Source organism: Oryzias latipes, chromosome 10 (assembly GCF_053564925.1).
Source record: "Oryzias latipes strain Hd-rR chromosome 10, Olatipes_Hd-rR_3.1".
NCBI classification, from domain to species: domain Eukaryota; kingdom Metazoa; phylum Chordata; class Actinopteri; order Beloniformes; family Adrianichthyidae; genus Oryzias; species Oryzias latipes.
The window spans coordinates 24,678,805-24,693,864 of NC_136246.1; the positions used below are offsets into that span (position 1 = coordinate 24,678,805).

The following is a 15,060-nucleotide window of genomic DNA, read 5'->3' on the forward strand; positions in this document are numbered from 1 at the left end:
AAAGCAGCTCACTCTGCAAGGAAACCTTACAATAGTCTTTTGAATTATCCAGATAACCTGTGGTCAATAGATTATTGGGAGAGGATGATTATAATGTCGGATTTTACCATTGTTTGCCTCAATCCTCAAATCGTTTTCCTTCTGTCATTTCAGCCGTAAATTTGATATTATAAACCCTCTTTTATTTCATCTTCCTTCTTTTCATCAGTAAAATAGAGTTTATTAAGAACATTCATAGAAAACAGGCCTAATCTGACACACAAAACCTTTGAAATCAGAGAGAGGCTGCTTTATATTTGCAGTTTATTATATCCTACATCAGGCTTCTGCTGTAATTACAGTCAGCCTACTCATATAGCCACGTATTCCCACTTTCAAAAAATGCAATTGCCAATATTAAAAGTCATAATCATAACACACACAGGCAGATTCATTTAAGTCTCTGACATATTCCTGCACGTTATTGTGGCTGGCATAATGCTGTTGTGAAGAATTAGAGACATTTAGCAACTGTTTTCCTCCCACTTTAATAAACCAGACACACAATAAGCATCAAGATTGCGGCTACAATACAGTTTTGGCTTAAACCCACTGCTTAGTTGGGGGGGGGGGGGGGGGTGCCTGGAGGTCGATACAGTTTCCTACAACCATTTTGCATATTAAAAATATCAAAACATCACAAGATATTTGCAGGTACAATGTGTTAAAAGTGTTGAAATGACTGATTATTATGCTCAAGCAGCTACACCGGTTGTCATGGGAACAAGTGCTCGTTTGGTTTATGTAACTGCACGAGAAAACATTTTTAAAAGCTCATATTTAGAACATCAAGCCAGTGCATCAAGCATTGTACCACACTAACATCCACTAAAAGGAACAAGAAAAGAGGAGCATAAAAAAGTAGAGACAAGGTTTATCTGAAGCAACTATAATATCTACTGCAGATGAAACGGTCTGTTACCACTCTGTTTACACCTTTACACACCTATTTAATTACCATCTAAGTATGTTTTGAGGGGAAATTGCTTTATGTTTTGCTGACATTGAGCACACTCATCAGAGCAATCATGACTGCAAGATCTCATTATGAGCTTCAAGGGCACGGGATGCCTCATCTGTGAGGATGAGCTCCAAAAAAAAGCAAAGTTAGCAAAAACAGCTTTGGTGTTCAAAAAAGCATGCTGCCGCCGGCTGTGACTAAAACTTGAGAATCCTAAAGAGATGATTTAGGGGTAATGAGCTACGTAGATGTTGGCTGGGCTTAAAAATAAATAAATTGAACTGTGAAAGGCATTAACAGGCCTTCGCTTTTTGCTATTTTCTTGAAGGTTTCTTGCTTTCTTCTTGATTCAGAAAAAATATTAGGCCACACTTTACCAATTAAAAGATCTGTGAATTAAATACATTTGTTTTATTTATAAAGTACAGTCAAAAACAAGTTGGTTAACACAATTTACTAGAAGAATTACATTTAGTAAAAGTAAAACGTCTCTGGATTTGAAAATGATGTACCTCTTGACTGCATTTTGCTCATGACGTTTACAGTATTATGTGTGTGTGAAGTTCCATATAGGCTGCATTTTATTTTTCCTAGTGTTAATCCATCTATTTGCCTTTAGCTTCAGGGAGTTGGAATTAATTAATGTCTTGTTGTCTAATATAGAAAATTGAAATAGTAATAAGTTGTATGATTATAAAATGTTCATTTACCCTCTTTTGATGGAGCTTGAGTCATGAATGTTTATCTGTAAGTTTCTTCACAGAAAAGAGGGCTTAGGGAACTAATTTATATGATTTACAATGCTTAGAAAACAGCTTTTCTTATTGTTTGCACTGTAATGTAGCAGTAGCACAAACAAAACGGTAGATGTGAGCTAACATATTAAAGGCCTGTCTGCTTTAGGAGAACGAAAAATAAATAAAAGCTCGAGCAGTAGCTTGCATCATCCTCGGTTGTCAGATTTTGATCACAAAACTTAGCGGGCGAAAGTGCTTTGAGATGTTCATAAAGGTGTCAGCTGCGTGCGCTTTCATGCATGTGGGTGTGTACAGCCATGAAGGGTTGTCTTCACTCCTTGATGGCGGTGTTTCTCCCTGTAAAAGGACTGTGTTATGACATAAATCAGCTCTGTCGCTCACACGTTGTCAGCCGCAGTAACATTTGTCATTCTGGCTATCAAAACCATCCTGTAATAGTTTGTGTCTCCGGTGCAATTTGGGGAATCGGCATTTTTCAAACCGAGTTCTCTGTCAAGCTGTGATGCCTTTTTTCCACCTTTTGCACTAAAATGATTATAATAAAGTGGGATTTGCTTGTGTATTAATGTTCTTGTAAACTAATTGGGTTCATCTTAAATAACAAATAGTTAGCTTTACATGATAGATAAGTACAGTACACTATAAAAAAAGGCTGCCTAAAAAAAGGAGAACGATCTTAAAAAAATTACAAGAAAAGGATATCCGTACATGCAGTAAGTAATTTTTGCTTAACAAGAAATCTTAAAATAAGGTACCAAAATCTAGAAGTTCCACACATGCTTTCAAAAAGGGAAAAATATGCTAAAAGTACGGTTAGACAGAACTACTTATGACGCCAAATAATGGGATTTATTTTGCTATTTCTAAGCAAATTGTTTGGTTTTCATGTACCTAGTTGTAGTTCATTTCCATTACAGTGACAAAAACATGTAAAAAAATAAATAAATAATGAAAATGACTAATTTTACTAAATGATTCAGTAGAAATTGGCCCATCCTAATCAATCCTCCTAAACTGTAAAACTAGCTCTTATTATTAGATCATAAATCTAAATTTTTGTTTCGAAAATAATGTCAACGAATACCAGTATACTTTAAAATAACATCCTTAAACCAAAAATTACAGAGCAAATTAAGTTTTTTAAGTTTTGATTTAAGTTTTTTCTATTGTCAAGAGTTTGAAGCTAAAATATTTTGACTCATTTTAATAATAATTATGTCCTTATTTTGAGATACTGGCTGTAACTGTTCTAACTCTGAGAGAAGTTTGGAAAGGTCTAGAGCAAAGAAAAGTTAAAAAAAAAAAAAGCTTAAAACCTGGTAAAATAATGTCTTGAATGTCCAAAAACAAGATTTTAAATCTTTGCAAGCATGTAGTTTGTAGTGAATCAGTTTGCTTTGCACTTTCTGAACAGAGACTGTAATAAATAAGAGCTTCAAGACAATACCTAAGCTGTATGCACAAAAATCCTTTGAACAAATCAATGACATGAAACTTTTATCTAAAGCTGACAACTTGCTGCGGAAAGAGCAGGAACTTGAGTTAAAACCACTAGGAGTTTAATAATTAATGCAGACTTTTCAGAAGCATCTTCTGTACATCTGTACAGTTCAAAGGGCTTAATAGAGACATGGCAAACCTCGGAAAGCATCTGAAACAACCAGCAAAAATAAAACACTTGAAAACATTTGCACAACTTGATTGGCTGTTAAATAGGCTGTTATGGAAAAAACATAACCTTCAATGCAACACCAGACTACTTTTAATAACTTTATGCATTAAAACTAAAAAAAAAGTTAGATGCCACCCAAATAAATGTGCTACTCAGTAGATTTTTTTTCTTGGATTTCATACTTCATACATTTTTGTTTACCTGTATTTATTCTGCGATCCTCCTTTTGTTCCAGAGCATATTTTCCTTTCATGAATTTAATATTACAGAGCTGTTCACAAATAAAAAATTTCTCCTGAGTATTTAGTTCCAAACCACATGTTTCCAGACATCACAAATGTAATTTCATGTGCTGTGTTGGTATCATGAGACAGAAGCGCTTGTTTGGTTTTGACCAAACCTTTAGGGAGGAAACAAGACAAATTCTGTGATCTGGGAAAAGAAGAAAAAAATTCACAGGGATCATTTAGGTATCACACAGTATTATTGTTGTTATTATTTTTACAAGGAATAACAAGAAGATTGCTTTGCACACCTCGAAGTCACACAGTGGTGGAGTTTGTGAGCTGCCACAGAAAAGTAAAATGGAGGGGGGGTGTATGTGTGAGCATGGGATGATTAATTCATAAAAAGACGGTTCAGCTTACCCGGCCTAACTTATGTTTTATTTATGTGGCATTTTTGATCATACATACATGCATGCTCAGTGTACACACACATGCGCTCCCAGTGGAGCTCACAGGAGCTTCTACACAGACATAGATACTATCTCCGCAGAGATGGAAACTCAGTCACATAAAAAAAAGGATGCAACCAGAGTTGACAGCATATGAAGATTTGCCTGTTTCAAAGCCACATGGAAACCTACCTGCTCTGATATGCACAGAGCTGTTGTTTGAGTGCCTTTTTAGTCCATGAGGCTTAATGAGACTTCTCTCCCTCTGATGCTAATTCTCTCCCTCTGTAGGGGTGAAAACCCTTAAAAGACAAAGACAAAATGAGCTATAAGAGGAAGAGTGAGACAAATAAAGTCCCTCTCAGCTCTCTTGTACTGTTTGGAGCAGAGTGCGTTACCATGGCAACCATTAAAAGAAACATCTTTTTTAGATCAATCCAGCTTCACATCAAGGGTCTCTAATGTGTGAAGCTGCACTTGTTATCCCTCTGCATTATTTTACAGACCGATCTTAATGCATTTTTGCTGCATTTATGAGTGCAGATGGTATTGATTTTCCACAAGCAGTTTTGATCTATTTGTGTTTGGACTCTGGTTTTCTTGCCGGAGTGACTAAGAGGCTCCGCGTTTGTGTGTGGGCGCAGAGTGAGGGCTCTCACAGCTTGCCAGCACTGACTTATCGTGGGTTACATGTGACTTAGACAGCATTTCTGATATCATTCAGCAAACAGGTTTATAGGCACAAATGCAAGGATTACAGAAAAATCTCATTTGCATTGATTCTCCCTAACAAACACTTTGACAGTTTGCCTTTAATGTACTCAAATGAGCCATCTGTTGAAAAAAGCAGCCCTTTGATTTAGATCCTTAAGACCAGAAACAGAATATACAATTATAAATGATTTTTGATTGTAATGTTTTAAAGACATAATATTGCTGCCAAAAGCGAATGCTTTCTGGGCTTCTGTATGATCATGTTGAACTTAAAACCGTGTCAAAAAAACTGCATTTTAATACCAGCAGTGTGCTAAATAGACATGCAAAAAGATCTACTCTTTTGTTTCTGATTTTCCTCTTAAGCATTGTGACGCACAAGCAAATGCAAGTTTGCAGCAGTATATATTTGGGTAATATTTTCTCAGCCCACCCCAGATTCACAATTAGCATTGCAGAGAAAGACAGAGACAAAAGTTATGAGCTTTAAAGTCTTTAAACAAGTCAATTTCTAAAATGCACATCCTATCAGCTAGTTGTTGTGCTCCAAAAGCACACCAAGCCAGTGTGGAGCTACTTAGACTGCAGGAGTTTAATCATTTCTGCTTCTAATTGTTTTGCACCCCCCCCCCCCCCCCCCCCTCCTTAATGCCTGACCAATGACTGAAGACATCTTTAGACCTGTGGTTTTATTTGTAAGCTTTGGTTAAAAACAGAAATGTCCGATTTAAAGGCAGTCTGAATTCAGACCAAACGCAAGATTAAGGACTCGATCCGGACTCAATTTAGCACAATCTGTCCAGACCAACAGACTTTTCCAATCTGAACACACCCTATGGCTACGTTCACACTGCAGGACTTATTTCTCAATTCCGATTTTTTGAAAAAATCCGATTTTTTTGCAAGGCCGAAATTTTGTGATCACCTGTGTGACCGTTAAATGACCCAGAAGTAACCCGCATGCGCAGAAGAGTACTCAACGGTGAACGACGTCACTTGTTGTTTGCGGAAGTAGCTAACGTTGAACAATGAATGTCAACAGCAGAGCTCTTTTTGCATTATTACATTTATATTAACAATCGGGCCAGCACAATTACAATCTTCTCATTTTAAGAAGGCAATGGAGCCATGATCGTCTGTACCCACTGTTGTGGAATGGGGATGTGAATGTGCTGGGGCCACGCGCGTGTGTGTAAGAGAGAGGAGAAAGCACGTGCAGCAAGGTAGGGAATAAGAGGGGCAGCAGGGGCGTGCATTCATGTTGTGTGTTATGGAGGAAGGAGAACAGTAATCCGCTCTGGAGAATCTGAGGGTCCGAACAAGGAAGTGAACCCGGAAGGAGGATCTGCCTTCTGTCCCACGTGCTTCTGCCCACGGTCGGAAAGGGAAAAAATAAAGTAATCGGGGGAAAGGTTTAACACCATGCTTGGCCATTTCGCTGGATATTTTTTCAAAAACCGCCCAGTTGCGATAAGAGCCCTGGAGTTTGGCCTGAATAGAGCTGTCACCCCAAATGTTAATCAAATCGGTGACCTGGCTTCTCTTCCACTGACTGGTCTCAGCAGCATCGTCCGCCACGGTTTATTTTTATGCTCTCGTCTTCTACTTCAACGCAGAAGTATGACTTTTGTAGCGTATCGATGACGTACGGGTTGGATACGGATACGGATCCATACGGATATGGAGGTCGAATTTCAAAAGATCGGATACGTATAGGTCGCAGGACCACATACCCAAGTGGCCTAGGTCGCATTTGAAAAGATTGGATCTGTGTCGTTCAGACTGTCATGAAAAGATCAGATACAGGTCGCTTAGGGGGCAAAAAAATCGGAATTGGGTCATTTCAGCCTACAGTGTGAACGTAGCCTAAGACTTTAGCAGAGAGCTAGTATTTCAATGAAGGTATAAACTGGAGAAAAATATGTGCTTTTATCAAATCCTGAACTTATACAACTATGGGTGTATTCACACCAGGAAAATCATTGGTCTGTTTCCTAGTCCCAGATTGACCTCTGACTTTATAATTATTATTGTTTGAAATATATTTATATTCGGTTTTTGTTCTTGTACTTTTGTCAAGTGGACTAAATTGGTAAACAGAAGAATGTGTGTGATGATCGCTGAAGCCATTGGCCAGAAATCATGAGGGCCAGTAGGGCATGTAGCTTCATAGAAAACCAACCCAGGTAGGTCTTGTTCTCTTGTTACTGTAAAACAAATGTCTAATAATCATGATGAATTCCAAGAACCGCTGTTTCGAAGTCTACTGTATTTTTTTCTTTCTGTTCTGTAATGTAGCAATGTGACAAGATGAATCCTCATCTTTAGTGTGTTTGGTCTTTACTATGTCAAGGGGACACACTGCTAACGTCTTTTCAAGTATTTATCAACTTTGTCAAATCACAATCTTTGTCTTTTTCTTCAACAGAACTTTCAGTTTTGCTTAATGCATCTTGTACCTTGGGGTTTTCAAAGTTTTTTCACATAACATCGTTCAGGAGCTTAAAACCTCCCTCCACTTATCTCGTAAACGTAAAATCCTGTAGTATTTTTGTTTTTTTATTAGGAGCTGCATTAGTGTTGGTTTCTTTCTAAATGTCCAGAAGGCATTGTATCTTTTCGTTGCTCATGGTATGTTCCCAATTCATGGCTTTTGGCCTGACTTACACTAATGTTAATGGTAATGTTAACGCCCAATTGGGGTATCATGTTACTTCCACAAAGGCTTATATAGTTCGGAGTTTGACGTGATCAAGGCCAGTTCATGTTACCCCATGGACCACACTGCAGTCTATCTGGAAGTAGACAGAAACCACCCCCTTGGACTGGTCTCGACCAGACTACAAGAATTAATTTGAACTCATAAACAATCCTTCATGCTTTTCTGATACCAAAGTCATAAAATATCAAACAGATTATGAGCATGTACTGTTTTATCACTTGAACATGCTATAAATCCCGGGCCTATCGGGTTTTGCTGGAGCGATTGTCACTTTGCTTTAATTTATCTGCCATCCTTAAGTCGTACTTTTGTAACAAACTAGCTAGAGAATTACAGTTTGGACTGTATACATGTCTGGAATTACAAAATCCTTGTTTAAAATAAGTTTTAATTAAGAGCATTTTCTTTTGGATTAAAAAGGGATAGGAGACCACTTTTCTTCTAAAAAAAACACTTGGTCATTCTTACATAAATTAATCTGTTGAGGTTTTGAACAGTTCATTGTAAAGCAAGTGTGAAGAACATTTGCATACTTGTTTCTTGCTTCTTTTGTTACAGTTCCGCAGCAACTTCTATTTCCATACTTTTATAAAGGGATTATAAAAATATAGGGATTTTTTTGTGCTTTTTTTTTTAGAGAAATTATTGTCAAACCGCCCTTTTTTTTTGAGAAACTGAACAGCATGTGAAGGCTTCCTCACCATCCCTGATTTACCTTGGAAAAACACGATAATTGGAAACCATTTCCCTTCTCATTTAAACCTCTGCAATTCCTAACCTATTGTAATGTGGCCATTACAGGCTCATTTTTTACACTTCCAAATCATTAGTCTTTGCTAATTACCATATCGAAAAGTGGAGGCAAGCCAAGAGCATTCTCAAAAGAATTAAACACCACAGTAGATTTCCAGCAGACTGTCAGTGGAAATTGTGTGGTAGATGATAAAACGTTTTTTTTTACTTTTACTAAAAAAATGATTTAGCATCTGCAGCTTTATTTAAAGCATTATTGTATGAATAGTTAAAAATATTGGGAAGAAATATTGGGAAAAGAAGTTTGGTGGCATTCCAATGGCATCCAACATCCGCAATGGTCTCCATGTTTGAAGGTTTCATACATTTAATATATCTTAATGTAGTACAGCAGTAGGACATTGCCCTTTTGCCTGGTAGACTCCGATTTTTAGCTATCCAACATACCCAACAGCAGCATCAGGGCATGTAAGAGGGGGGATATTATCATTCCCACCTTGCGTAACACAACAACATCTTCCATCACAATGAAGATCATGGTCAATTTGGGATCCAAGAACCCACATACTTGACTGTCAATTTCCATGCGGGAACTTCCCAAATGGATAAATAAAGTTGTCTATCTACGGAGATAAAAGAAGTATCGTCCAATTTGGATGTAAAAGCAACACTAAGTATAATTCCTTTTAAAACCATTACTGGGAGACACAACATCAACCATTATCCCTGAGATTATAAGATAATCACCACACATAAGAAGGAGAGGCCACAGAAAAAGATGACACAGAAAAAACACACACCCTAAGGTCAAAATGGGACACACCCTCAAAGGTAGTTGAGAACGACCAAGCCAAGATTCTGTTGGACTTCAAGATACAGACAGACAAAATGGTATTAGCTAACAGCCCAGACGTAGTGCTGAACGGGAAGGAGAAAGCAACTGTAGTGATAGATGTAGCAATCCCAAGCAGGGAGAAGGAACATGAGAAATTTGAGAAAAAAAATGAAAAAAAATGTGGAAGATGGTGGCAACAGTGTGAACCCTAGATGGAAACATGGTTCCAGCAGATTCCAAACATTTTCTCCAAAATCTCTTTGCCAAAGATTTTCATTCTTCTCCTGCTTCCTTTGCACACAAACATTATGTCACACATTATGACAACTATACACACATGCAAAACCAATCTGTTTAAGTGGGATCAATATTTTCCAATGTACAGAAACACAGATGAAGGAGGGAGATTTGTAAACACAAATATGAAGGCAGATTGGTTTTGAAACTTCAGACAAACTAATTCACAATGACTATTAACTTGTCTTTGACTGTTCACAATGACTTATCATTTTAATGGTATATATACATATATATATATTTTACATTTTATTATACTGTATTTATCCCACAATGGGAAATTTGCTCTCTGCATTTGACCCATCCCCTGGGGGAGCGGTGGAGCTGGCTCGGAAGGCAGTTGCGTTAAGGGTCTTGCCCAAGGGCACTCACTGGGTGATGGTAATCGCCCCATTACCATTGTACCAATCGAACCCTTGTTTCCTGCGTGGTATTCTCTCACCTTACCAACCGAGCTACCCAGCAGCTAATACATATCTGACACATAGATATATCTTCAATTTTATCAATATATTTGAATTTGCTGATTAAGAAGATTTATACCCCCTGCATAAATTTACATATAGGAAAATCTGGATTTATTTTCCCACCACTCTGCTTTCTTGGGCGTCAGCTGTTCGGAGTAAGGTCAGCCCGCCCGTTACTCACTACACCCAGACATGCAACAAGCAAAGAGGACCTATTTCTTAGGACGGGAACAGTTTCTTCAATTAAGTGGAACTAGTTTGGTTTTATGACTTCAGACTTCAAGCAAAAACTGCTAACAGCGTTCCGTTTGAATGCAGTTGCAATTAAAAGTGGGAGTACAGCAACTTTGTTTTAACACCAGCAAATGCGAGAAGTATTTTTCTCTACAAGATCAAAAGCTAACAACAGCTCCAAAAACATCTGTCATGTTGTTTGACATTTTCATTGCTTGTATTTTGTTGCACCTTACATACAGGCTGGATTTTAAAGGAGATGTCAAAATAAAATAGGTTTTGTTGAATATGTGCTGCAATTTGACTTTTAAGTTAGAGTTCTTGCTGCTCCAATTAGCTTTCCCTTACTTGGCAACATTCCGTAATAGTATATGAATAATAGACTAATTGTTGCTCTAAAAGACTAAATCTACGGTGTGAGTTGGAAGATTTATTTTACAGTAATAGGGGAGCTTACTCAATGTTTTATGAAGGCAGCAAAGTTGGCTGCCATGCTGAATTTTACGAGAAAGAGAAGACAGCACAGTAAACAGGTCTGTGTTTGCCAGTCGCTTTGCTCAACTTGTGAAGGAGATGGCTTCATAAGCTCCAACACACACCCACACACAAGCACACAAAAACAGGACAATTTTTTCACATCTTTGCAGCACACTAAAAGATGACCCCATTGCTCTTCTTCACAGACAAAAGGGAAAAAAATCACATTGTATCCTGAGAAAGGGGCATTCTTTGTGTATTTTGCCTTAGTCCACTACTGTCTTAGTCCAAAAACAAACCTCTGTCAGCCAGCAGCCAGCCAAAAGGACATGGAAGGACAACAGCTATGATGCTTAGTGAACAAAGAAGCTGGATAAAAACAGAAGTGAGGAACAGAAAAGAGGGGAACGTCAGGAGATGGATTAGACAGCAGTTCAGTTCCATTTCAAGAGCCCAGCAGAAATCAAAGCTCAGAAATGTGTTCACTTCTGTTTCTTCTACCTAATTTACTTTAGAATTCTGTCACCGTCTGTTCACCTTGTCCTCACTTTAAACAACTGTCACAATAAACAATTATTGTTCCTTCCAGTCACTTTTTTTTTTAGAAATTATTTTTCTTCATTTCTAAAGTACAAAGCAATCTCAAGATTAAAAAAAATGTGAACTGAAATATATAGACAAATAAAATTGAATTTAAACATAATTAACAAAAACAATTGCAAATATGATTTAAACTCTTTAATACCAGAGATGTTGACAGCAAATACTAAATAACACACGTTTCTTGACCTGGCGTAACTCTTCGACCGTTTACACAGTCAGCATAAAACTACGATTATGTATATCGGCTTTGCACCAACATGTGATAGGCACTTTTATCTGCAACAAAATAATCTGATTTACATTGATTTCATGCATTTTTAATCTTGTTTAAACATTACAAAAAAGCCATAACTTAACAATGCAGTATTTGATGTGTAAAAATTTAGGATTTCTTTTTTTTTTTTTTTAGTTCTTACGACTTAAAATGCTGGTCAAAGTTTTTGATCAAAGAGGAGAAACTTGTTTGTTCCAACAAGTTATTTGCTGCAGAATCAAATGTTCACTGTATTTGGATATGTGTTGCTTTTTTTATTTTGAATTCTAAGTCTTAGCCTCACCCTCGTCCATTTGAGCAGCGATTACTGAAGCCAAATACGCAGAGATAGGGTGACACACACACACACTCATAACAGCTCTGTTATCTGACTTTCAAAGTCTGCATCCACAATGCTTTTCCTCTGCCCTCACCCTGCAGCTACTCTTTCATCATCCACCCATCATCTGAAAAGCATCTTAAATGATTATGATTTAAGTTTTTTTTTTTTTTTTTCCCCTCTCCGTACTACTCTCCTTAATGTTCACATTCCATTTGCCTGGATGGTACAGAGGTATATCATGAAAGCGCTTTCTGTTTGAGATTTGTGTTATTTTCAGACAGCAGCTCCATTCAGCTCTTTCATTTTTAGAGGAACCACGCGATTTCTGCTGGTGCACTTTAAGGCAACACCTCTAAAAGTTAGGAGACATGCACAGGGGGAAAGATGAGTTTGACTCAAACTTTTATTTTATTTTATTCATGATCACTGTTTATTTTCACGCTTTTGTGTTTACATTGAAAGCCCGATTAGTGCAGCATCTAAGTGCCTTTCGGTGAGTTTAATTCCAAAAATTAATGCAAATCATCATATGACACATATTGGCAACTTTCTTAAAGTGAGATTAATTTGGCGGGAAGAAGGCTGAGTGGGCTGTTGTGAAGCCGGTTATCTTTCCTCAGCAGACTGGGCTAAGCTCTCCAAGCCTGCTGGAACGAAGCGAGTGTGACTGCAGAGTGGGTGTGATGCAATGTAGGTCATTTACATGGTGTGAACACAAGGATTTTAGATTGCTCTTATTGATTGTCTGCAAAATTGTCCATGAAGAAAAAAGACTGGTGGCATTTGCTGTTCTAATTTCCGCATTAACGCATCCTGCATGCAAATTATTGATGCGGACAGTCATGTTTTAGGCTTCATCGCAATTTGACCACATCCTCTCCTTCTGTTTTTAGGTCTCTTTCAGGTCGAATCGTGGGTGGCGTCTGGTGGTTCTTCACCCTCATAATCATCTCTTCTTATACTGCCAACTTGGCTGCTTTCCTAACAGTGGAGAGGATGGTTTCCCCTATAGAGAGTGCAGAGGATCTTGCAAAGCAGACTGAGATTGCCTATGGAACGCTCGATGCTGGCTCCACCAAAGAGTTCTTCAGGGTGAGGAAACGCAATTTGTTCACTTGATTCACGCACACAAATCATTTGCATGGATGCCTGTCAAAAATAGAAGCTACATTTATTTCACATGCTAGGTTAATACCATTAGGAAAGCAAAAGTGTTTTTTTTTCCCCCTGTGAATCCAACTTAGTAAGCTTGAAGGTACTTTATACACATATTTCATTTTTTTGTTTAGTTAGGGCTAAAGCCCTGAAAAAGCAAAGTGCAGGTCAAAATACAAAAAAGTTATTGGTGGAAACTCATCAGGGTTCAAATCTCTAAGCCGTGATGCTAGAAAGGCATATAGCAACAGTGTACCAGCCGTGACGTGTTGCCGCACAAGACACTGAAGTGCCTCATATTGTGACAGTTCATCTCACGTCCACAGGATTTTTAAATGTTACTTCATTTTTTTCATGTAGCCGAGCTCAAAGGAGACTGCGCTTAATCATAGTTGGGTTTTTTTTCCCTTTTGCATCCTTTTTTTCTGTTAGACTCTGGATGCCATCCTATATCACATCTTAGACTGTTCTGTTATGTTAATTATGAAAATGTTAGCATTTTTTGTCTAATCAGTCAATTCAGCTAATATGGGCAGTCGGTCATAAAATAAAGACAGAAGAAAATTATAACCACATTTGGTTATTTAGATGCTTTAAACTAACTTTTTACCTTGCTTTTTTACCTAACAGCTGTTTTAATTAAAAAAAACACATTCTGTTGCTGACTTGAACATTTAATATAAACAAGATTTAATGATTTCCCTTTACTTATTACCATCTTTCAAATAAATCTTATTTGTACCAAATATGGTAAACCACACCTTTTCAGGGTAAGGATTACCTTCTATTTCTAGAAGCTCTTTTTTTTCTTCCTCAAGAGGATGAAATCAATACACAAATCACATTAATTCTTTTTTTTTCTGATTATATCGTGTGAAAGGCTTCAGCATTCAATTTCTTCATCTTTTCCTTTGTCCCCCTCTGTTCCACAATTGGGGCCCTCAGAGGTCAAAGATTGCCGTGTTTGAGAAGATGTGGGCGTACATGAAGTCAGCCGACCCGTCCGTCTTTGTCAAAACCACGGACGAAGGGGTGATGAGAGTCAGAAAGTCCAAGGGCAAGTACGCCTACCTGCTGGAGTCCACTATGAACGAATACATCGAGCAGAGGAAACCCTGTGACACTATGAAGGTGGGCGGGAACTTGGACTCGAAAGGTTATGGAATTGCCACGCCGAAGGGCTCCCCCCTCAGGTAAACACATGTCACAGCAGCATGGCTGGAAAAGCCATCATTGAGATCATCATTATCCATGATCGTAATGATCCTAACATTTTCGGTCATGTCCAAACTAGAGCTTTGGTTCATTTTTTTTAAATCATTTTTTAATCTTATCATTGTATTAGAAGCATTTCCTGCGTATCTATAAACTTCTTTGTTATTCTTTTTTTGTGCACAGACCTAAAAAGCTTAATATTGCAAGTATTAGCATTCTAGTCCTTCTGTTTGTATACAAATGCACCGAATCAGTCTTTTTTGGTTGAGTTGTGAGCATTAGCAAAAGTGTAAAGTAGGACTTTGAGAAGCTAATCGCTTTTCAAACTCTTTTTAACAAAATCTGTTAAAAAGTGAACCCATTTAATCTCACAGAAGTAAAAATGGGCAGCAGAGTAGAAGCTACAATTCACTGCAAAGATGGGCTACTTTCCTGCTTGAGCCAGAAGGTCACATCTTGAATACCAAGTTGGTGGAGTTGCATTTTCACATTTGATGTAATATCTGATGAAATGAATGATAATTCATACTGGATTTTGCTTTTGCCATTGATGAGCAGCAGCTGTCATTTCACGTTACATTAACACCTTAACCAACTTCTCATTTCTATTTCTCCCACAAGCGCAGAGAGAGTGCAGATTGTGACATCTGAAGCTTTTAATCCGTCTCTAATGGGCATCATTCATTCTAATAAAAGCAGCCATACAGGAAGATTTCATTCAATCTCGCTCAGGATTCATTTGGGGGCTCCATTTTGGTTGACAGCCAGAGGTCAGACGACCGTCTTAATTGTTTCTAAAGCCTGGCTCAGATGCTCTTTTTTTTCAAATTTCACTCTGCCCGATGAGTAAGTGCTGCAGTGGTGGTTTTACAATTAGTGTGAGGAC

At 37.8% G+C, this 15,060-nt stretch overlaps 1 protein-coding gene across 8 annotated transcripts in view; it reads left to right on the forward strand.

The window, feature by feature from the left end:
* The window catches only part of gria1a (glutamate receptor, ionotropic, AMPA 1a), a 223,489-nt gene that overhangs the window by 191,712 nt on the left and 16,717 nt on the right, over positions 1–15,060 (forward strand). For all 8 annotated transcript variants that reach the window (XR_013658383.1, XR_013658381.1, XR_013658382.1 and 5 more), the window contains 2 exons: positions 12,698–12,896; positions 13,905–14,152. Coding sequence is in view for 4 of the 8 variants with exons in the window: in XM_023959329.2 (XP_023815097.1) it covers positions 12,698–12,896; positions 13,905–14,152 (447 nt within the window). In the remaining 4 variants the exon portion in view is untranslated. The remainder of the gene's footprint in view (positions 1–12,697; positions 12,897–13,904; positions 14,153–15,060) is intronic.